Here is a 23343-nt window from a genome sequence, read left to right on the forward strand (position 1 = left end):
AATAAGGGGTCATCCCATCACCCGGCGAGGGCTTTGATAATGGGTTCAGCTTGCTAATGGGTTCTCTAACCCTTTTTCTCCCACAGCATTAATTCTTTTCACGTCGCTGCCATGTGCAGCGGTCAGCACGTCTTGAAGAACCTCTCTAGATGGGGCGTTGTTGTGGCGTGCAGTCCCTCAACCTTTGAACTCGGCACTCCCCAAGCCTTCCTCTGCGGTCCTGGCCTGAGAGGATGACCCACCTCCGAGTGTAGATGTCAACCATCATTCCAAAGGGAGGAGGTTTTTTACCAGGACCTTGGAGACTTGCCGTCCCTACGCATATTAACATTCACTCAAAAATACGCAGATGCTCGTACCTAACCTTCCTTCATGCTTGCATTTTGGCAGTTCACCAAGTTTTTGGCAGTTCACCAAGGTTTTGGCCGTTCACCAAGGAGAGGGACATTGCTGTCGTTAGGGGAGACACCAGGATGCAAATTCAGAATTTGAGCTTATTTCCTATTTTCCTACTGAGCACTATGCAGGCAGCACCTGAGCTTCAGTGTTGCCACCTCTGGGCAAAGAGATGAGTTGCTGCATAACTACACCCAATTCTTCCTGGCATAAATGGCAGTATTTCTCATACGGTATATAAAATGGGCAAAACACATGAAAAGTGAGGGTCAAAAAGTCAAACAGGGGTGTCTCTGGGGAGATACGCTGTGCCTATGTGCTCAAGGCACCGCCACCAACTGCCACAAAAGAGTCTCTGTCAATAGTAGCTAAAAGTCTTAATCTCAGAAAAGGGGTGGTTGGATGAAAACTGCCCAAAAGGATTGGTCCCGGGCAGCTGGGACCCCTGACCGTGCCCAGCGTTGTTCCCACCGTGTGAGCTGGAACGAGCCAAATTTGCACCAGGCTGCTCGAATAGCTGATGGCACGGTTGTACACCAGCACCATGGATCACCACGTCTTCAGAGGTCTCTCCAGACCTTGCAGCGGTCTGTTTGTCCTTCCCAGGAACGTCCTGTGTGGGAGAGTGCAGTGCGCTAACATTAAAAGAGTACCAGTCAGGCAGGACGGCGAGACCGTGGTTCAGACAACCGTGAACGATCAGCTCTGCTGGGGTCTCGAGTTTCACCTGGCTTCCGACACTCCTGACGAGGGATCGGTGAAAGACGGCACATCGTGCGGTAGAAACAAGGTACCCTTAGAAAACTAAGAGGATATATGAATAGTATGGGAAGAAGATTAAATGGAAGGATTTTGTTCCTAAAGGAGATGTTCTTGCTCTCTGATATAAACCACATAGTGCCTGCTCTTAAAGCCTCCGTTAGCAGCTGAAAAATAGCAACATCTTGTATTGGTTTTGTGGGTTTTTTCCCTCAGACTGAGTGGCCAACACAGTAGCTGCTACTTTTTTCTACTGGAAGGGAAAAGCAGTAGGTTGTACTCTTCTTCTGAAGCTACTAACAAGAGCCAAAGTTTATCTGCTGTACATACAAAAGAATTTGAAGTGTTCTTCCAAGAATAGGACTCACTCCTTCCCTTTGACCCACGCAGAAGACAAAGTTCCTGTCAAGCTGGTGACGTACTAAAGGATGAGCTTCCTGCTACTACGTGGCAGCAAAAATATTTCTAAGGAAAACAGAGGTGCTGAGCTCCTCAAAGAGGGAAGGAGCTGTTCAGTGTTGGGTTCAGCACAGTTCTCCTTTCAGGGGACATGGGTTTCACAGCACCAAATTCCAGAAATAACTAATTTGCACAGCAAACAGTTGAAAATGTACCTCCTTCATTCTCCTTCTGCACAGAGGAGATGTGTTTGAGTCTCCTAGAGCTAGGAAGATGCTCCAAGTTAATCACTGAGCAAACAAAACATCTTCTGTGGTTCTAAGGTCTTGTTCATGTTGTGGACTGGACAGGAGCGGAGTTCCTGAGCCACAAAGTGCCAGGAGGTGGAGAGCGTTGCGTCCATGTACAAAGATCATGCAGGGTCAGTCCAAGAGTCCATCCAGCCCAGAATCCTCCACCAGCCTCGGGCAGGTACCCGGGGAAGGGGCTGAACAGAGCAGGCACATACAGCACTTCCTACTCACACCGGCACTAGCTTCAATTATTTTCAGCTCTTCATTACTCAGCTCCTGAGGTAGAAGTAGGTTCTGTGCATTTTGTAACCCTCAGTGGGTTTGTTCCACCTCTCCTTTGGTTTGTCTCAAACCTGGAACGCAAAAGCTTCATTTTATGCTCCCCTACTGCTTGTTTGGAGAAAGAAGAGTCTTGAATGAAATTAAATGAATGGCTGAAAAGACTCGGCCCGCTGTTTCTCACTATTTTATCCCTATCCACCAGTCAGCGCCCTTTCCTAGTAGCTGTCATTTTATCATTTCACTAATATAAATCTGCCTCGTTCTCCAGATGTGTATGAACAGGACACGTGTCAGCGCAGCTTTTCTCAACAGTGATTGTACGGAGAAAAAATGCAACGGCAGAGGGGTAAGTAGACAACACCTAAATATCCTTTGAATAGTAGAGTAAATGAAGAGTAAATTTGTCTCTCAAAAAGCAGTATTAGAAGCCCAGAATCATTCCTGGTTCAGCAGCACAGAGATTATTTTGGTTTTCACCCATGACTGTCCTCCCAGATTCTGCTCCGGCCACCCACAGCTCTTCATAGCTATGTTTGTTGGTTACTTTTACCATTTCTCTTCTTTGTTCCCTCAAAAATTGTGAAAACCAACTTCCACATCATAACGTTTCATCCTTCATTGCGTCTGTCAGTGCTACCGAATGTAAATTAGGTGGAGTTGGAGAGATCTTCTAACAAGTGCGTGCTCAGCTCTATTGCGCTTTCCTTACAAATACCACAGAAATGGCACATTTTGTACCGCATTGGCTGCACTTAGTCTTACGCAAAACCTACATTTCAGACATTAATACCCTCAGAATTATTGCACGTGTGGATTTTTTTTATGACATCACTTCCAAGGTACCTGCTCCTTTCCAAACAGATATTACTGTAGGTGAGCAGAAGACCTGTCTGGGTGTGAGTGTGCTGAGGGAGAATATTGGGAACGATTGCCAGCATCTGTCCTTTATCTGTAATATTGCTGAGGACCGGTAAAAAAAAGTTACTGGCAGTCTGTCAACCTGTAGTTGGAAGGGTCCGAGGTCTGCTTTTCTTCTGCTCTGTCACCAGCCGTAGGTGGCCGAATCCATCAGAAGTTGTATTCTTGGCAAGAGTGTTCTTAAAGTAATTGGAACAACCACGTCTTTTTGCTGTCTCCAGAGAGAAAGGTTATAACCCAAAAATTGCACGCTTTTTGAGGGGGAGGAGCAGTTCTCCAGACTAAACTCACATCCTTGCAAATTAGTAACTATTGCTCGGTATGGTTTGGGCTCCCAGATGCGTGAGGAAAGCCAGCCTCAGCCCTGCCTCCCCAGAAGAGGAGAGAAAAATGTTACTCGAAGCGGAGACGCTGTTTGGGTGGGAGATTGTCACCACCTACCTGGGCGTGCAAATTGGAGATGGGGGGGAGCAGCGCTACGGGTCCGCACTACCAAATTACACACACCTGGAGTAATAACACGTAACGGGAAACAGCCAACGAGCGTCTAAAGAGGGTTAGAGAGGCTCCTTTCTGCATCGCCTCAGTGAGGGCAACTGTCGCAGGCTGACCCCGGACCCACGCTGCAGCACGGCCCAAAATCAGGGCTGTAGCCCCAGGGGAGCTCTTCCCTCTGCTCCTGGTCCACAGCGAGGCTACTCCAGCTGTTCGGCAGCCCTCGCTGCACCCCGTCGGGCGTTCAGCTGTTACAGACTGTGAATGAGAACCAAGGAATGCCGTCATCCAGCCCGGGCAGGACAAATAAATGAGCAACCAAGGGAGCCACAGCCCTATCTTGTAGGAAAAACTATAATTTTTGAATCACACGAACATGACAAATTCCCTTTGGACGTATTTGTGAAATGTGTTGTCACGACAGAAGTAGTCAAAGCACTCGCAAGCACAGGGTGGCTCTGCAATTAATAAAGACTGCAAAAACGCTTTCCAACTTCAAGATTAAAAATGGCTTGAGAAACGCAAAAAGCACTCCTACTAAGTTGGAAAAAGGCAAATATAACCGCCTTTCACCTTGAACATGCTGTCACCTCTTCCCTGCTGTGTTTATAGCACCTCTTCCAACAGGACCATCACCTCAGCGATGGATCGGGAGCCCCCGCTGCCCTCGCTTCGCCAGCGTAGCAGACGCTTAATGATCGGTACAAGCCACAGAGCCCGCGACAGCCTGTGACCAGGGGCTCCAGTCCACCACCTTTGCACAAAACAGGTTGAACAATTCCACGGCGGCAGCTAAAGCAGAGTAACAGATTTATCTTAAGAGATGGATTTCATCCAGCCTGTCTGCTGTGCCTGCCAATAAGCGGTGCTAGAAGCCTATTCCCCGGAGAAATGCAAGGCCACCTCATGATTTATTTTTCACACCGTAAAATATTTGGTTTCTTTTAGGTGTGCAACAATAAGAACAACTGTCACTGCGATTTTGGATGGGCTCCTCCGGACTGCACGCTGCAAGGGTTTGGAGGCAGCGTGGACAGCGGACCACCTCCTTCTAACAGTAAGTGCGGTAGGGCAGGACCGCTCTGCACATCGCCCTGCCTGTCGTAGCTTTATTTTCCCTTCAACAACCTCAGCAGTTCTCCATCTCTACTTTCAGACCACTTTAGACTTTGTGCAGGCTTCTTTGTCCCTTGCTATTTAGCCATGTCAGATTATTTGTTTTCTCTTATCCCACCGCCTCCTTTATCATTCCAGCCGCGCTGGCCTTGCCGGACTCTATCCGACTATTCCCAGCGCACCCACGTGAACTGCAGATCGATTCCATTAAGCACAGGGGCCAAGCAGCCAGCACGCAGTTCACTAAGACGGTTTACGAGGGGTGTCGTTCTGAGTTTATCAAAACCCTCTTGGGAGAATCTTCCTCTCCTCTTAACAGAGATCTCCAGCAGAGCTCCAATCCTGAGAGGACACGACATAAATAAATACAGTCCTGGCACGTACCTCTGAGGGGTATACTTTTGCCTTCCTATACATTAGGTGTTCTAACTTGCTGATTAAGAAATACCCCACGGTCACTCAGCAGTACTCTGCAAACCCATCGGCACCCGGCAGCTCACAGCCTTCGAGCTCTCCCCAGCCCCCTTCGCTCGTTACTTCTGCCACTGGCGAAGAGCTATTAGATCCTTCTGCTGTTTATTTGACCGGGGAAATGGCAAGTTGCTCAGGCAGCAACGGGCCCGCTGGCACAGCAGAAACAGAACTCTTTTGAGCAGATAACAGTCGATATGTCAAATCAGCTGCTCTTCAGTTATCGCGCCGTTGCAGTACTTCACCTGCCCGCGTGGAGGGGAAGGTACCCAATGGCAAAGTTCTGCTCCTCTCAATTCACGGAGAAAGGCCGACACCAAGTTCTAGGCTTCTGCTAGGGTCTCCTTAGTGGTTGCTTAGGTGTGCTGCGAGGAGTCAACCCTTCCACACTCCCAGTATGAAAAACTTCTCATACTTATTAATCCATACACTAACGACACACTGGACCCTCAGGGATTAGCTGAAGTAGATGTTCAGCTCCTGTCACCCTTCAGTGCTATATCTGGCTATTTCTTCACCAGGGAACTACATGGGAAGGCTTCCTGCCCACCCGTTATGTCCTCAAACACCTCACCACGCAGTCCCAAAGAAACCCCGCTTCCAGGCCCATACAGCAATATTTTAGCCTCTACACTGTATCCCCCAAGGATTTCATTGTTTCTGGGAAAGACAAAAACGCTGGTAGGTCCTAAGTAGGGAGTGGTGGGGGTGCCTCGGAGGCGCAGCCCAAGAGGGAGCATGCCAGTGAGCATCTGCTTTTTGGGGCTGAGAGCGTGCGCTCGTGAATATCTGAACGTATACGACAAACCGATGCCTCTGCTAGCGCTTTGCTGTGCCAGAAGCGCCCGACGTGCACAGAGCATGATGTTCTCTCTTTCTCTCTTCCACTCCAAGCATGGAGAGCTGCAAGGAATATGGGGAAAGCTGCCGGAATACTTGTTTTACTCTTCTTGATTTTGGCCTTTCTGCTGTACAAGAGGGTTGCCATTGCTCAGTGGATCCGAAGGTAGGTAAATCTCCGCTAATCTTCACATCACCTGGCAAAACTGAGGGACACGTAACGGTTTCTAACCGAGGTTCTCAGCATCCCTTTCCATGAAGAGCCTTAGCGCGAGTCCACGGCGCGATGCCGGCCACCTCTGTTGCGAATGGGGCTCCTCTTGCTTCAGGGACAACCTGCGGGCTCATGCAACCAAACGCGCTCCGATCTGTGGGCAGAGCCTTGTCACAGTTGCCTCTCAACCAGAAATGGCAGCTAGAGCTTAACAGTTTTAATCCTTTCCGGCACTTTTCAAAAGTTTTCCACAGAAATTTTTGAAACAAAAATTGTTGCCTAGCTTCAGGATAATTTTTTATAAATTTCGGCTTTTTCTAAGGGGCTCTTCCTTTTTTCTCTTTTGCAATCCCACTTTTTTTTAACCTTTTCCTTCGACTTTCACTTTTTTTATTCACTGAAAAATGCAAACAGAAGTTGAAAAAAGAAAGATTTTAAAATAGCGTGCAGAGGATAAACACTCCCTTATCCTCTTACTGTTTTGCACATTTTTCCCAGGTCAGGCGGGTTTATAAGCTTAACTGAAAGAATATGGGAATGCGACTGCAGACAGGGGGGAATGTTCAAAATCCCAAACCAGAAAAGGAACAATGACATTCCCCTCCATGATCTCTGCATATCCACATGCTTTAGAGCTGCCGGGCTAATTTATTCTGCCAAGAAATAGGAAAAAACACCCAGAGGTTTGTTCTGCTCTTTGCAGCAAGACTGCCTAGCACCCACCTACCTCAGGAGCCACCGATTTAGGTACCTCTGCCCCGCGTTACAGCCTCCAGAGCAGACAGAGGGACATTCTCCCCTTACCACAGTGATCTGGGGTAGCTCTGGATTTCAGGAAAGAGACAGGATTTAACTTACTTCATAGTTCTATTTTCCCATCGTTTGACATATCCATGTCAGAGAACACAATCCCAAAAGAACACCCAGCATTTCTCACAAGGTACTTGTCCATAAACCAGAGCATCTTATTCTGCGTGAAACCGCTGCCCGAAGTTCACGTTCACTTGTGCGCTTTATGTTACAGGTGGCGACTTAGAAGACAGGAAAAAAAACACAATACCACTCCTCCTCCTCCTCCTCCTCCTCCTCAAGAAGTAAGTGTGTTCTCCCACCCCCAATTTAAAAACAACGTTCTCAAAGGGTTCTGGAAAACTGTAACTTCTCAGTGCTTTCCAAAGACCTTTTTCTTTTCTCGGTAATTCTTGCTCCCCCAGTTCTTTCAGTGCAAGTCGAAAGCTGCCCGTGAGAACACACCCAAAGAGGGTGTGCAGCGTACCTGCAGAAAATTGTTTTCGTTTATGGCAAAAGACACTTTAGGGTCAAAATACCAAGTTCCTAAAAATAGAATTGCGTTCAGACTGACCACTTCAAGAGCTGGCGTTAGCGTGACAGCACGGCTGAAGAAAGCACAAACAAAATACCAGCCCTCGTCAGAAAACAAGAATTTTGGCTACACTGGGACAAATACAACATTTCTCCCAAAGTGGGGAAGGTGAGGTGGCAGCCCTCATAGTGTCCAGGCAGGGAGCTGCCGCGCAGGAAGGTCAAGTTCGAGCCTCTGGTGCTGGCCATGGGGGTTTCCTGCGCTGCCTGTCGCTACTCAGCAGGGCTGCTCTATCCTCCGGGAATGTCGTTAATCTAAACTACGCCAAAGCTGGCGTGGTTTTATCAGATCAACTTTTCCAAGGAAAAGCTCCCTGGCAAAAACCCAAATCCTGCCTCTTCTACTTAGAAAGGCAGAATGAAACAGATAAGGAACGAGAAAACAGAAAATACAGTGAGAAAGAAGAGCAGCTAGGGTCTCACCACGCACTGCGTGCACAGGGATCACCCATCCAGGAGGCCCAGAGAAAAGCCCAGGGGCAGAAACTCAGGGTCTTCAGGGAAAAACTGCGAGACGTGGGTTCTGCAGTCTGAAGATGTGACTGAGGGGATATTGGATAATAACCCCCCAAATACATTCAAGGCAACCACAGTTCAGACCTTGCTTTTGAGGTTTATTGTGGGCAGAACAAAAAAATGATGAGACTGAACTGTAACACAAGCGATTTTGGCTAGGAGAAAGTGAAAAAATTGCTGTGTTTCTTCTTATATGGCACTGAGGAGCTCCACCACGCCTCACAGAACAAGTGAACCTAAAGCGACAGAAGGGGAAAGTTAGTTCTTCCTGTCACTAGTCAGAGTATGGCAGCCATTGTCACAGGATGGTGATGAAATCAAGCCCTGAGCATAACGCAAAAGATTGGTCACACGGAGAGATAACAAGATTCATGAAAATTTTAACATAACCCACCAAATAAGGAAGAGGAGAACGGAAGAGGTGGTCTAGGAAAGGTACGCTAAGTCTGCCATCTTTGCTGCTAGTACATCACGTGTGGTCTCTAAGCACCACGGGAGTCTAGAAATGACAGATTTGATTAAATGCGCGTAAATTAATTCCGTCGAGGTAATGCAATTTAAGAATTTCACTGCAATTCTGCAAACATTATAAGTGCAAAAAGCCGCTGAAGGCAGAAAACATACATTAATTAAGAACACCAGGGAAGCGCTGAGACGCCAGGGCAGAGGTTAGAAACTGCAGCCCAGCGAACAGGAGCCAAGAGAGGAGGTGCCTTGGTTACCTTTGCAGGCGATATGCCTAGAAATGTAATATCCTAAGGGAGTTATAAACTAAAGGAGATATAAGGAGAATGTGAACTGGCCCAGATCAAGCCCCGTCCAAAGCAGCATCCCGTCTCCAGCACGCAGCAACAGATGAGGGAAAGCACCACAGCCAGGACACGATGAGCTGATCCTTGTCTCCTCGAGTTCTGCTGAGGGCCACAGCTTGCAGCCAGACCACCGAATTTAAAGGTCCTGTGGGACTCACCCTCCACAAACGCGTCTAATCCCTCTGAACCTACTTATCCTACTGCCTCCCCGGGATCCTGCGAGTTTCAGCAAAAAAAAAAGAAGCCTTCACCCTCTGGAGGTGCATCCTTCCAAAAACAGTTCCACTGTTCCAGTATAGACTCCTTAAAATTGTGAACACTGGACTCTACCACCAGCACCCTAACAACATAACCTCCATTCAAGTAGAATCCCAGAATCCCAGACTGGTGGGGGCTGGAAGGGCCCTCCGGAGCTCACCCCGTCCCACCCCTGCTGGAGCAGGCACCCCCAGAGCAGGGGCACAGGGCCGCGTCCACGATATAAGTCCAGAATATGCTGTACTTACCATAACATTTTATTTTTCAGGAGGACTTAGCAGAGGAAGAGGAAAGTCCTAAGGATTAAGCCCGAGCAGTGCCTCTTTGCAGGACACAAGACCCCAGGGGGCTGAGAACAGCCTCTGCACGGCTCTGAGAGCAGCCTCACGCACCGCTGGCTCTGCGGGAACCACAGGAAGCCATGCTTCCCTAATCTGTCGCTTCAGCTTTGGTTTTGTTCAGCTTTAAATAGGAATGTTACCTTCCCTGAAATAAACAGGTTTCCTTCCTATTTCTGTCTACAGCAAATATCTTGTTATCTAGGAGGAAGCTGCACTCCTCACTCCTCCAAGGGTTTCCATTTCTGCTTCCTAGGCATTTTATGTCTGCTGTGGCAGCAGTCCGGGGCATCACCTTTTGGGCCCTCCAAACTCTGTAGGCAAGCACGTGGCAGGCGCTATCTTGACATTTTGAAACTCATGAGCCCAGAGGAACTGACTGTGAACACACAAGCCTAAGAACGCGGACCTTGCCTGTGGCCAGGGCAAGCTCAGCACGACGAGGACGTGTGTACCTGAAAGGACGCAAGGATTGCAGTTTGAGTGGTTCAGAGCCCTGAGGACTCCTTAGTCTCCTCTTTCAGACTTGCAGATCTAGTCTAGACTAGCTCTTTTAGACTTAGTCCACCTCCCAGCTCCCTGCTGCCTGCTTGGTAGACAAAAGATCAGCCACGTCATTTCTTTGACTTCTCAACCATAAAAGAAAAAAAAATGCATTTCTGTTTGAAATACTCATCCCTGAACATACTGAGCCATGCACTTGCCTTGTATGGGTCTGGATTTCAGAGTCACAGCAGAGGATGGGCCTGGGTGGCCTCTGTGGCCCCAGAAATGTCCACAAGGTCTGCTGTGTTCAAAAACTGAACAAGAACAAATATTCTATCATCATGTTTGCCACAAATGATCCGACGCCAATTCTTGGCAGCCATTCCTGTTCTAACTTCAGCCGATCTTCCCCCAAAGAGCATAAGAGATCCTTGTGGCTCAAAACAGCTAACTCCAAGGCACAGGCTTGAAGAAATGGCCTTCCCACCTCTACCTGAAGATAAGCAGTGACCACAAGGGAAATGCAATAGTCCCAAAATCACATTTTGCTTGCAGGGAGCTCCTGAAAATGCCATCTTCTCCCTGATTTTCATCAGCATGTCACAGTGACTGGCACTGTCTTGGCCAGAGTGAAATACTCTCTAACTTGGTCTGAAACATAGGCTTTTCAGGGCAACCGGCTGCCAAGAAAGGCAGGTCTACCAAACTTCTGATTTTTTTGTGTGCCAGATTGCACAAAAACAAGGACTTGGCACTTCGGGAGAGGTTCAGGAACAGGCTGCCTCACAGAGCTCATCGGCCAGGCTCACGGTCCCGGCGGTGGAGCTGGCCCACCCCGGCCTTCGAGGTCAGCTGCCATCCTGCACGTCCGTTATCGATTGCCAAACTCCACCTTATTTAACGAGCGTATCAGTTCCCAAAGCGATGATTTCCATTGCTAGCTCCTTCACAGCGCCCTTTCCCAATGCACGGGTCTCCAAGGCTGCCCAGAAACAGATACAGCCCAAAGCCAGCAGGCAGAGAGAAGCAACTAAGGCTGCAGTACTCTGAACCTCCTTCGCTTTGCCAGGCTCTCTGCATGCACAGAGCCTGCTGAAAAAACAGCAGCGCTTTGTATTTTCTTAAAATATATATGGCAAAGTCACATGCTGAGGCATAATGAAACAGCTTAGCCTGTTCCTATTATTCTCTGTAACAAACGTTGCCTTTTTTTTACTCTTTCCTCTTCAAAATTTTGAGATTAAAATGGTTCTTTTCTGGAGAGATTTTGAAAAAGCCTTAAAATGTTTATTTTTGTTTCAACTTAAATAGTCATTTCAGTCATTATCTTCATTCAGGCCTTGGTAGTACAAAAACACCCTGCATTATCTGTAGTACTGGAGGGCTTTTTCTCTCTTCCCCCACTTAACCACTTTCCTCCCTTAGTCCACTGGAAAGATAAAGAGGAGATAAAAGGCAAGAACGTGCAGAGAAAACCGTTTTCGGGCTGTCTTCTCTCCCCACGTGGGATCCACAGCACCCAGCCTCTCCCCACGCTGCTCTGCCTCATGCTCCCTCTCCTCAGACAGTGGCCACCAGGAGATCATCCCCAAACAGTTATTACCACCCCCTAAACCGCTCTCTGGAGTTCAGGGGAGACACAACCTCTTCCTTTGGGGATTATAAGTGATGCAGGGCGGTGCGAGAGCAAGGTCGCATCACAGCTCCCAGCCGAACGCCTGGCTCCCAGCGCTTCCTTTGGTATTTCTCCTTCTCTCCATTCTCACGTCTTGCTGGAGGAGCGCCTTGCGCTGACTTGGCCACTTGTCTGCCTCAGGCTAAGCTCATCGCTTAATTAAGCTCACGTCCTGCAATTAATGCAGGCAGGTGAGAAAAGAGTTAACGGGAGACGGTGACAAAAGGCTGACGCAGCGCCGAGCTCACGCGGCGCCACGCCGCTGTATCCTCACGCGCAGCTGGCACTGCCACGGCTTCACTTCCTGGCTCGCTCCAACACCCCTCGCGGGTTTCTGTCGAAGTTATTGCAACAATTATATTCTTTACATTAAAAATCAGCCGCAGAGCAGTCAGTTCTTTTCAGATTCCTCCCAAGATGTTTACTCAACACTTTCTTTTTGAATCACAGTTTGTAGAAAGAATTGTTAACACAAGGCTTTTAGTGAATTTCAGACCGTTGAGCTATTTCACCAAAATAACGTGAATGAAATGCCTCTTCATGACAATTCTTGCCATCCTTTCTCTGAACAGTTCTAACACCAACATATCTTGAAGCAACAAGTAGAGGATGCCAGGAAAGGAACCACCGGGTGAGGAGAAATGCTTCTCACATCGACCAGCTCCAGTTCCTGCTTCCAGAGCAGCGCACAGCCGCTTGGCGGAAGGAAGGCGTCTGGCTTTCTATCCTTCTCTTCACAGCACTTCTGCCTCTGTACCTGCTTTTGGACCACTCAGTTCCCTACTGACAGCCCTCAGTTAGCCCTGAGCACCGAGTTCAGACAGCACAGCCCAAGCCCGAACCCATCACGTCACCCAGAATGTCCTACCACCTCTCTAAGCGCTGCAGGTGCATGGGAAAACACCCTAAAAAACCACCCAAAGCATCTCCATCCCTCTCTGACAACTTCTGTAGGACTGACGCTAACAGCACACTGAAAAGCAAGGGGGAAATAAACAGCAGACAACACCAGGTAACATAGGAGACACTGTGCAGGCTAAAAGAGTCACATTCAGCTGTATTTCTGTAAAAACAAGTCATTTTTTTGATTACTCCAAAGCCACCTCGGAAGCTGTAGGCTGCCACCTTGCAGTATTACAGAAGACAGACACAGCTTGCCACACGACACTGTGCGTGCCAGCTAAAACCCAGCCAGAAGACAGAAAAAGCACAATAATCTGTAATAAACTCCCAATTACCACCACTGAACCTGAAGCGTCACTGTAAACAGGCAGCGAGCCTGCAGCTGGAAGCAAGTTAGCTGCACCGATCCTTCTGCACCGGGTCTGAGCCTAGGCTGGGGAGAAACGGAGAGGAACATGTCGCTCAGAGAGCCACCATCTTCTGCAAACGTGGGCTGGCGGCGAGGCCCATCCCTGCAATCTCCCTCTGAGCAGCATCCTCTCGGCAGAGGGGACCAGAGTCGACGTGATGATAAGCAGCGCTGCTCAGGAAAACGGTACCTAAGAACGACACAGGTTTAATTGTCACAAGCGAGAAAGCAAAGCCTCTGTAAGGGTTAGTTGGGAACCAGCACATAACCAGAGGTTAGGCTGGCTTTTGCAAAGATTTGGGAGGTTTCTGAATTTATCAGCACACCTCCACACAGGTATTTCTGTATATTTAGGCTGGGTATTAGGAAAAAGGTTCTTTAGGTTGGATATTAGGAAAAATGTCTTTACTGAAAGAGTGGTCAGAATCATAGAGTCACAGAATGTCCTGGGTGTGAAGGGACCCACAAGGACCATCGAGCCCAGCTCCCGTCCCTGCACAGGACACCCCAAATTCACACCGTGGCTCTGAGGGCCTTGGCCAAGTGCTTCTGGAATATCGCCAGGCTGGTGCCGTGATGCCTCCCTGGGGAGCCTGTGCCAGGGCTCCACCACCCTCGGGGGGAAGGACCTTCTCCTAATGCCCAGCCTAACCCTCCCCTGGCACATCTCCCTGCCATTCCCTCGGGCCTGGCGTTGGGCACCAGAGAGCAGAGACCAGCCCTGCCCCTCCTCCTGCCCTCGGGAGGGAGCTGCAGAGCGCCATGAGGCTGCCCTCGGCCTCCTCTGCTCCAGCTGAACAACCCCAGGGACTCCAGCCGCCCCTCGTACGGTTTCCCCTCTAAACCCTCCCCCAGCCCCGTGGCCTCCTCGGGACACTCTCCAGTAGCTTTATACCCCCAATGTCCTGCGGCGCCCAACGCTGCCCACAGCACTCGGGGTGAGGCCGCCCCAGCGTGGGGCAGAGCGGGACAATCCCCCCCTCGCCCGGCTGTGATGCAGGGCTCGGTGCCCCCCAGGGCACGGCTGGCCCTCTGGGCCGCCAGGGCACGCTGGGGGCTCGTGTTCAACTTGCCACCCCAGGTCCCTCTGGGGAGCTGATCTCCAGCCTCTTGGTCAGGCGTTGAAAGAGGCTGCCCAGAGAGGTGGGAGAGTCACCGTCCCTGGGGGGGTTCAACCACCGTGTAGCCGTGGGACTTGGGGCCATGGTTTAGGAGGCCTGGGGGTGTTGGGCTGGGGGTTGGCCTTGATGATCCGAGAGGTCTTTTCCAACCTTAATGATTCTGTGATTCTGTGTGGATGGGGGATGCAAGGGCAGGGAAGAGGATGGGGGATGCACCCTGGGCTCAACATCTTGTAATCACAGAAGGCACCTCGTTTTTCCCCTTTTTAAAGAAAATATTCTCTGGAGTGTCTTGTACCCTAAGCTTCACTAGAACCTTAGGATACTAGAAGCTTAGAAGCCACAGGTGCTTCTGCCCATCCATCCCCAGCGGGGCGTGGGGTGCCGCAGGGTGCTGTGGGGTGCTACAGGGTGCTGCAGAGTGCTGTGGGGTGCCACGGGGTGCCCCAGGGTGCCGCGTGGCGGCGGTGCCGGCACGCCTCCTGTCTCATCACCTGCCTGCGAGGGTGCTGGGTCCCGGTGGGCATTTTGGGCCAGCGGGGCTGCTGCAGCTGGGTGGTGCGAGGAGTTACCTGGGGCACCCCGGCGTCTCCCTTGGTGAAGGACCAGGCCCTGGCGCTGCTGCCTATGGTTTGCACGTTACATTCAAACATCTCAAATCCTTCCATGCAGAGAAAAATCCTCCTTACTGCTTTAAATGGTTTTAATTAAATTTAGTGTACAATCGGCATAACAAAGGTCTGCCTCGTGGAAACAGAGAGCTGCTCCACCACCTCCTTTATACCCCTGGTTGAAGACAGATGGACTCGCAACATTGAAACACACCGCATTTTTCAAACTTCCACCTGAAATCCTCCTTCTGCGCTGCAACGGTGGGAAACCCTTCATCGCCTCGTGTGATTAACGCCCTTTTTCCCTCAATGCAGCATTTCCTCCAGCCGTTACCGAAGCATCGAGAATCGTCTGCTCCGAAGTGACAGTGCCCAGGCGGCTGGAGCCAAAGGACGGGGCCTTCCCTGAGGTCATTTGCTTTTTAGGAAAACGCCTTTTAGACCACGGCTCTAGGCCACGGCCTCTGCAGGGGCCGCGGGGGTGCCGAAGGGAGAGCGGGGCGAGGGGACGGCTCCCGCTTCCCCGCCAGAATCACCCTGTAAATAGTGTTCCCGGTGTTGGATTAATTGCTGAAACTCGTCAGTGTCTCGGCCGTCCCAGGGGGACACGTCCTGTTTAATACCGGCAGAAGGAAACCACTGCGTAAGGTCTTTTCCAACCTTAACGACTTTATTTTCCTGCGAGGACCCGCCGCCAGCCACCCCCGCGGGCATAACGCGGGTTTTCCCCCTCAAACCCACAACTCGGCCGCTTTTTCCCCTCAGGGCGGCGACCGCGTCCCGCCCTTCCCCTCACAACCGCCGGCGCCGACCGGTTCCAACCGGCCGCGACCGCTTTTAAACCGCCGTCCCCCGCCCCCCCCCCGCCCGCTTCCCGCCTCCCGCCTCCGGCCCGCCCGCTTGCGTCACTGCTGCGCGCCGCCGCGTGGCGTCACAGGCGCGCCGGGCGGGGGGAGGGGCTGTTGCCATGGAGGCGGTGGGCGCCGGCGAGGAGGAGGATGAGGATGAATGGCTTGTGCAGTCGCTGAGCCTGTGAGGGACCCCCGGCCTCCCCCCGCCGGCCCCGGCCCCCCCCGGCCCCGCCAACCTGCCCTCCCGCCCTCTACCCGCAGGTACAAGGACCTCCACACCTTCGAGCTGCAGGCGCCCACCCGCGTCATCGAGTGGGCCCGGGGGAGCCGTGAGTGTGGGGCGGGTGGTGCTGGGGGGAGGAGAGGGGCTGGGGGGGCCCCCCACGGGGCGGGTTGGGGCGGCGGGGGGGGGCCGCGGGGAAATGGCGAGGGCCATGAAAAATGGGGGGGGACACGGGAAAATGGGGGTGCCGCGGGTAACGGCGGGGAGGGGCAGGGGAAAATGGCGGGGGAGGGCACAGGGAAATGGCGGGCAGCATGGGGAAATGGGGGGAGCGGCCGTGGGGAAATGGTGAGAGTCATGGAAAATGGGGGGGGCACAGGAAAATGGGGGGAGAAGGGGAGGCCATGGGGTTGTGGCCAGGGCCACAGAGGGGAGGCCAAGGTGCTGGGCCAGGACCCCAGGAGCAGGGCTGAGAGGCTGGGGCTGGGCCAGGGCTCATAACTATGGGTCAGGGAGGGTGGCCTGGCCCAGGCTGGGGGGGAATCCCTCACCGTGTCCCTGGTTCTTCGTGCCCACCACCAAGGTGTCTGTGTAGCCGGGTACGGACAGTCTGGTGGGCAGGAGATCCTGCAGCTGGTCCCACCGCCGACACTTCAGGCGAAGGAGACCCAGGTGGGTGTCTCAGCCCTGTCGCTCTGTCCTCCTTGTCCCGGTGCCTTCAGAGACCAGACTGCTGTGCTGCGCTTCACAAGCGGGTCTCAGTTGCTCCAACAAGGACTTGGCTGGGTTTTGAGCAGCTTTGGTCAAGTAGCACAGCTGAGAAGGAACTGGGAGTGCTGGAGGGCAGCGAGGTGACCCTGAGCCAGCACCGGGCCCTTGGGGCCAAGGGGGCCAGCGGTGTCCTGGGGTGCATGAAAAGGCGTGTGGGCAGCAGGGCGAGGGAGGTTCTCCTCCCCCTCTGCTCTGCCCCAGTGAGGCCACACCTGCAGGGCTGCGGCCAGTTCTGGGACCCCCAGTTCAAGAAGGGCAGGGAACTGCTGGAGCAAGGCCAGCACAGAGCTGCCAAGGGGATCAGGGGCTGGAGCATCTCCCTGGTGAGGAAAGGCTGAGAGACCTGGGCTTGTTCAGCCTGGAGAAGAGAAGGCTGAGGGGGGTCTCATCAGTGCTTATCAATATCTGAAGGGTGGGTGTCAGGGGGATGGGGCCGGGCTCTTTTCAGCGGTGCCCAACGCCAGGCCAAGGGGCCACGGGCACAAGCTGGAACACGGGAAGTTCCCCCTGAACATGAGGAGAAACCCCTTTGCTGTGGGGGTGCCAGAGCAGGGGCACAGGCTGCCCAGAGAGGCTGTGGGGTCCCTTCCCTGGAGACATTCACCCCCCGCCTGGACGCGGCCCTGTGCCCCTGCTCTGGGGGTGCCTGCTCCAGCAGGGGGTGGGACGGGATGAGCTCCAGAGGGCCCTTCCAGCCCCACCAGTCTGGGATTCTGTGAAAAAGTAAAGCACTTAATTCACCCAGCTGCTGTCCAGTTGAGGTAGCGCAGGTCCGTTGAGGTAGCAGACCAGGCATGGAATCCTGCTGCTCTCTGGGCGGCTTGTGCCATGAAAACTTCATCTCCAGATGTGCAAATGAAAGTGTTTTGTGGGGAAATAGGACAGATGAGGACCTCAAGGCAAATGAAAAAGGAACTGGCTGAGATGGCCAAGCCTGGGGCACCATGCTGCATGTCGGCTCTTGGGTGGGTGACTTCTACACTGAAGTAGAGATGGTGTTTGGTCGCTGGGTGAGCAGAAAGCTCCCGGGCCTGTGCACGGATGGCAGTGAACCCAGGCAGAGCTCTTGGCAGGAGCGTTCTCTGTATTTTTTTTCCTCTAACTGTTTTGGGATCCTTGAATCCTGTAGCTCCTGTTGAAACAGGCGTTACTGGGCAGGCAAGAGCTTTACCAAGCGAGAGTGTCTCATGTCTCTGTCTCTTTTCCTGGTAACTGAGCGCACCAAGCTCTGCACCGCTAAGTGCAAAGAAATGACTTTGCCTCTGATTTCTAGGGTTTGTGTCCGGAGAGAGATTTCAAGGTGGAATGCGGTGGATTTTCAAACCGCCCGGTGTACAGCCTGAAGCACGTGCCAGACACCAGGTATGGCCGCAGAGTCCCTCTGGGCTGTGATGGAGAAGGGGCTTGTCCACTGAGAGAGCTCTTTTTCTTTCCTGCTTCCCAACCCAGCTGGACAATCCTGCCAGCTCCGAGAGCAGTGTGAGCCTGGGTGGGGATTTGCTGGCCAGTGACATGTAGTGCTCCTCCCAGAACCCTCTCGTGGTGTTTGGAGAGGAGCCATCTTTCAGGGTGCTTGGCAAAACGGGGTGCACCCCGCCACTGCGGTACTGAGAGCTGTAGTGGTGTGTCATGTGGGGCACCTGGGAGGGGAAGCTGCTGCTGCTGGGTAACTTGAATCCTCAGCTTCTTCCAGAAGCGAGCTGCAGGGGCTGCTGGCTCACCAGGGACCCCTCCCTACCCCACTTCTGAGCCACAGGGGCCTGTATAGCTTCCTTGCTCTGCGTTTTCCATCTCTTCCTCCTGCGTTTGGCGCTGTGTGGAGGTGCTCAGTAGGCAGAGCCCGCTGCCACCGCTCCCTAAGTCCCAGTGTACACAGTCTCAGAAGGTGTTCTTGTTGTGGATTGTAGACCAGGCAAAACACGCTTCCCTCTGGCTGATGCATTTTGCTCCTTCAGCTCTCTCTTCCTACACAAGACCCCGTTGCTGCTTTGGGGCCCTTTGCGCTGTTCTTTGTCTAGCGCTTTTGGAAAATGTGCTAATTAAATGCCGCTGCCTGGGACTGTGTCTGCCTGGGCTGTGTAGAGCACCCTGGCTCGAGTTCTGGCCCCTTCTCCGCTCCAAGCAGTGGCCGGAGCTCCTTGGCGCAGGAGAAAAGACCTGTTTGTCCCAGGCTGGGGGCGGGAAAGGCCCTTTTTCTGCTCCTGAAGAGTTTTGTGGGGTTCTTTTTGTTTCCTCAGCTTGCTGGTGACGAGCGGACCACCAGACAGCTCCCTCCAGGTCTGGCAGGTGTCAGCAGAGGACTCTGGTAAGGAAACACATTTCTGAGCTTGAGTAGTTTCTCGAAGTAGTCCTCGTGTCGCGCATCTCTAGCTTCCCCTTCTTTGTGGGCATAAAACGAGGAGAGGGGTGCCAGTCCCACTCGGTGAGGCCCTGAGTGACTGCCCTTGTGTGGCAGGGGCTGGAGAAGGGCACAAGACACGTGTCTGCACCGATTCTGGTGGCCTGGAAGGAAATAGACTTGATGGTACAGACCTCGTAAGGGAGTTAGTAGGTTTAGGCCAGTCCCGGCGGCTTTCCGCTTATTTATGAGCTCTTAATTGTACAAACAAAAACCTTAATGATACGGTTGGCACAATGTTCCCTTAATCACCCCAAGGGCTAGAAATAGAGCTCCATACATCACCTTTCAGGATATACCGTGAACCACCTCAGTCCTCCAAGCCTGCTTTTAGGAGAGGATTGCCGTTGCTTTGCCTACTCTTGTGAAATACTTTGAAACCACCAGAAAGGAAGCGCAAAATGTTACTAGAAGTTTTCTTCGTTGAAAATAAACGTCTTGGTTCACAACTTTCCATGGGTTTTGCTAGATTTTAAATGGCTTCTTGCCAGTCCTTGCTGGATGTGTTGGGAAGGGTGGTTTTGTTCTGGAGAGGGGGTTAGTCGTAACTGGATTTCTTATTGGTTTAGTGGGTCCCTTTTAGCTTTGCGAAACAGCTTAACCTTGTGGGTTACTCCACTCCTGATGTGTCTTCCAACTGCTTCCATCTCTTTCAAACAGATGTTATTAAATCTGTAAGTGCCATACCTACAGAGAACGGCACCGGGCAGCCTTGGGCTAAAATTGCAACCATTTCGGCCAGAGCCCCGTGGGTCCTTCACGGCTCAAGGCTCAACAGCGTCCAAATTACAGAGGTTGAATCGAGGAAAAATGTCTACACGGCAGGTATTCAAACCAAGTCTAATGTCTCATTTTTTGGAAAGCTGGATTAGTTAAAGCGAAGGTAACTGCTCAAGTAGCAAACACTTCCCCGGGTGGGTGATTTCAGACATGTGCCAAAGGGTATAAAGATACTTGCGGAAGGTATGTTGGATTGAGGAAATAGGTTACAATGCTCTGGTCCATCTCCAGCTTCCCACTACTCCCGTGACAGTGACTTCTCAGGCTTCTGTGCCCTTCGAGAGCTCCGTGGATGGTTTCAGTGCAAAGAATTGGGTTAGCAGAGGGCTGCTGTATAAGTTGTCCCAAACAAGGGAGGTGCTGGCCCCAGAGTCACATCGCTTGGGGTTGCTGAAATAGGCGTCAACTTCTGAGCCAGCTCTGTGTTACTCGGCCCTGGGGAGGCCCCACCTCGAGTGCTGGGCTCAGGTTTGGGCCCCTTGGGACAAGAAGGGCCTTGAGGGGCTGGAGCGTGTCCAGAGAAGGGCAGCGGGGCTGGGGCAGGGTCTGGAGCACAAGTGTGCTGGGGGGCGGCTGGGGGAGCTGGGGGGGTTTAGCCTGGAGAAGGGGGGGCTGAGGGGAGCCCTTCTCGCTCTCTGCAGCTGCCTGAGAGGGGCTGGAGTGAGGGGGGGGCTGGTCTCTGCTCCCAAGTCACCAGTGACAGGGCGAGAGGGAACGGCCTCAGGCTGCGTCAGGGGAGGTTTAGGTTGGGTGTGAGGGAAAATGCCTTCCCTGCCAGAGGGGTCAGGCCCTGGCACAGGCTGCCCAGAGAGGTGGGGGAGTCACCGTCCCTGGGGGGGTTCAACCACCGTGTAGCCGTGGGACTTGGGGCCATGGTTTAGGAGGCCTGGGGGTGTTGGGTTGGGGGCTGGACGTGATGATCCGAGAGGTCTTTTCCAACCTAAATGATTCTATACTCTGTGATCTCTCTGTGCGGGTGAGAGGAGGGATCGTGCCAGCCTCACTAAACCAGCCCTGTCTCACCTTGAGGTGGTGAATCCAGGTCCGGTTTGTTGGGGGGCCTGGAGACCACCTGCCTTCACCTACACGGCAAGACTCAGCTACAAACTACTCACCCACACCACACGCCTCGTCTCCTGGTGAGGAAAATGTGTATGTCCAGCAGCTGTAACGCAGCGTGTTGAGCAGGAGGAGGGAAGGGCACGTCTGCTTGTCCCTGTGCCACAGGGACTCACGTGATCCCCACTGCTGGAGACATCTGCTGCCAGAGCCCCCACCTGTGTCAGGTGCCCCGTGGGGACCTTGAACAGAGCTGGGGTTAGTCGTGGGCCTGCCTCTCGTCTGCCTGGGCGTTAACATCACCTTTTGAGGGGTACTGACTCTGCCCGCTCCACGTGGATCCTGTGCAGAGATAATTCTCGAGCAGCCCCTGCAGCTGGCTCTCGAAAAACTAACTAGCGTTGCTCAAAACCCAGGGACACGGCTAGAAACCTGCTTTCTCAGGGAAGATTGTAGCAGAGAAATCACGCAAACGCCCCCCGTGGCATCTGAGATGTGCCTCTCTTTTCCAGCCTCCAGAAACAGCGAGGAGCTCAGCGGCCTGGCGTTCCTGGACTGCAACACGTTGCTCCTCTGCTGTGCCAAGGGGCAGCTGTGCCTGGCTGACGTTCGGCAGCCGCAGAGTCCCTTGGAGGCTGCGTCCCTCCCCTCGGCGCCGTGTGGCGAGCGGTGGTGCATGGGAGTCGGGCGCGGACCTCCAGGCTCTGACTCCAGCTCCCAGCCCGTAGCTTGCCTCTCGAGCGGAGGGCACCTCACCCTGACGGACGTAAGGAAAACCTCAGAGTCCTTGGCCGCAGCAAAGTGCAGAGTTTCCTCTCCCCGCTCAGGCGCGGAGTTCCTCTGCGTCTCCTGGGCTCCTGCTCTGGAGGGCTGCCTTGCCGTTTCAGGTGCGTGCTTTGTGCAGAGATCCCCTTTTCTGGATGCTTTTTTGACCTGTATTTCTCTCGAGGCCCAGTTCACCCCACCTTACTTTAAACACCCCAGGTAGGGGGTGCTTGTTCAGAGCTCCTGGAGCCTCCTGCGAGCTAATCGTCCTCTGCAGCCGCCCCTCCCCAGCAGCTACAGGAGGGGCCTGGATGGGGTCTGGGGGACTCCCGCTTCCCTCCTGGGAGAACAGAGACCCCAAGCTCTTAGCAAACACTGCCCTGACGGTGCCAGCGACAGCCTGGCCGCAGGGGCACCGCGCTGATAAGACCGGCTGGGCAGCAAGGCTGCCTCCTGGCCCGAGCATTGCAAATTCAGGCTAGTGAATTTGCAGGCTTTTTGGATCTGGCCCGCATCCTCCCCAGCAGCTGCCAGCTTGAGGCGAGCTCCTCGGAGGCTCGGATGCTCTGCTGTCACAGGTTTTCACTCTTGTCCTCATTCCTGTCTCAGCAGCCCTGCTAGGAGGTGAGCGCGTGCCCAGTGGGACTAAAACAAGCCATTTACTTCTGCGCTCTCTCCGATTCCCTTTTATTCAAGGTTTTGACGGGACCGTGCACGTGTACGACGTGCGGCGCTGGGACGGCTCCGGCAGGGAGGCAGAGCCCCTCTTTGTTCACAAAGGCCACGCGTTCGGCGGACCGGGCGGCAGCGCGGGGCCTCCCCTGGTCACGGTGCACACGTGGCATCCGCAGAAACCCAGAACCTTATTGTCAGCAGCAAGCGACGGTTCCCTGCACGTCTGGGACTGGGTTCAGCCCTGTGGGAAGTGTGGGTAGATGATGCTTTCGGCGAGATGTGTGTTTCCTGTCTATGTTCTAGCCTGCGTAGGCTGCGAGGTATCTGCGTGCAGGTGCTGGGTGGAGACAGTTGCAGTGAACAGAAGCAACCGTAAAGAGCGCAATTTTAATAAAAACATTGTTTTACTTGTTCTCCCGTGTAGCAGCCTTCAACTGATAGCTGCGGCCGCGTAGTAGCCTGCGCTTCTGGTCGTGTCCCCTAGCAGAGCACATCCTGCCGTGGTTTTATCATCGACCCGTGTCGTGCCGGCGCCGTAGTCTTCAGAAGGAAACAGATGAGAAAGCGTGAGTGCGGTTTGAGGGTGTTGGTATCTCATCACGTGTGCCTGTCACGAGCCGTGGCCTCCGCTCGGGAAGTCGCAGCTCGAACGCAGCCTGCAAAAGGAACAGGAACGGCCTTTTCAGCCCCAGCCCGCCGCAGGCTTGGCCCTCCCCCTGTGTAACTGGAGAGCACCCAGCCTAGGGACAGGCCTTGGTATCTTTTGGCTCTTTTCCCACCAACTGAAAGTCTAAATTTGATCGAGCTAATGCGATTTCCTGGGCCTGAGGAAGCCGCGCGATGACTCTTGCGACGCCTATGCTGCAACCAAGGTGTTACTTGGGGCGGGGGGGAACTGTCTGCTGCTTACCCTGAACGTAAAACCCAGCACGTTTCATTGAGGAGGTGGGGAGGGAGGGGAGAGCCGAGGCAGAGCCTGGCAGGGGAGGGGGTGCTCGCCCGCAAAGCGGGGGACCCTGCCTTGCCCCGCCTGAGGTGGTTGGGCGAGGGGCGTTGCTGCGTTGGGCGAGTTGGGGCGAAGGCTGCGCTTCGGGAGGACGGTTCCTGAAGCGGCTGAGGAAGCCTT

General features: G+C 53.1%; 2 protein-coding genes across 2 annotated transcripts in view; both read left to right on the top strand.

Annotated features, from left to right (window-relative positions):
- The window catches only part of LOC135313234 (disintegrin and metalloproteinase domain-containing protein 9-like), a 30979-nt gene extending 23698 nt beyond the window's left edge, over positions 1-7281 (top strand). Inside the window, exons 16-19 of the mRNA XM_064450815.1 lie at positions 1003-1186; positions 2398-2475; positions 4491-4599; positions 7208-7281. Of these exons, the coding sequence (XP_064306885.1) occupies positions 1003-1186; positions 2398-2475; positions 4491-4599; positions 7208-7281 (445 nt within the window). The remainder of the gene's footprint in view (positions 1-1002; positions 1187-2397; positions 2476-4490; positions 4600-7207) is intronic.
- An 8320-nt stretch (positions 7282-15601) lies between these two features.
- Positions 15602-22630, top strand: WDR73 (WD repeat domain 73). Its single transcript, XM_064441604.1, has 8 exons — positions 15602-15727; positions 15808-15875; positions 16353-16441; positions 17814-17902; positions 18778-18845; positions 19599-19763; positions 21290-21664; positions 22239-22630. The coding sequence occupies exons 1-8, from the start codon at positions 15663-15665 to the stop codon at positions 22475-22477; spliced, it is 1158 nt and encodes a 385-aa protein (XP_064297674.1). The 5' UTR covers positions 15602-15662; the 3' UTR covers positions 22478-22630.
- Positions 22631-23343: the final 713 nt, after the last annotated feature.

The sequence above is a fragment of the Phalacrocorax carbo genome, chromosome 1 (genome assembly GCF_963921805.1).
Source record: "Phalacrocorax carbo chromosome 1, bPhaCar2.1, whole genome shotgun sequence".
Taxonomy (NCBI): domain Eukaryota; kingdom Metazoa; phylum Chordata; class Aves; order Suliformes; family Phalacrocoracidae; genus Phalacrocorax; species Phalacrocorax carbo.

Excerpts from the sequence above, each read along its gene's own strand:
- WDR73 (XM_064441604.1), top strand. The coding sequence starts at position 15,663 with ATGGAGGCGGTGGGCGCCGGCGAGGAGGAGGATGAGGATGAATGGCTT. Across the intron at positions 15,876-16,352 it reads CGAGTGGGCCCGGGGGAGCC|GTGTCTGTGTAGCCGGGTAC; the intron begins GTGAGTGTGGGG and ends CCCACCACCAAG. Across the intron at positions 16,442-17,813 it reads TTCAGGCGAAGGAGACCCAG|GGTTTGTGTCCGGAGAGAGA; the intron begins GTGGGTGTCTCA and ends TCTGATTTCTAG.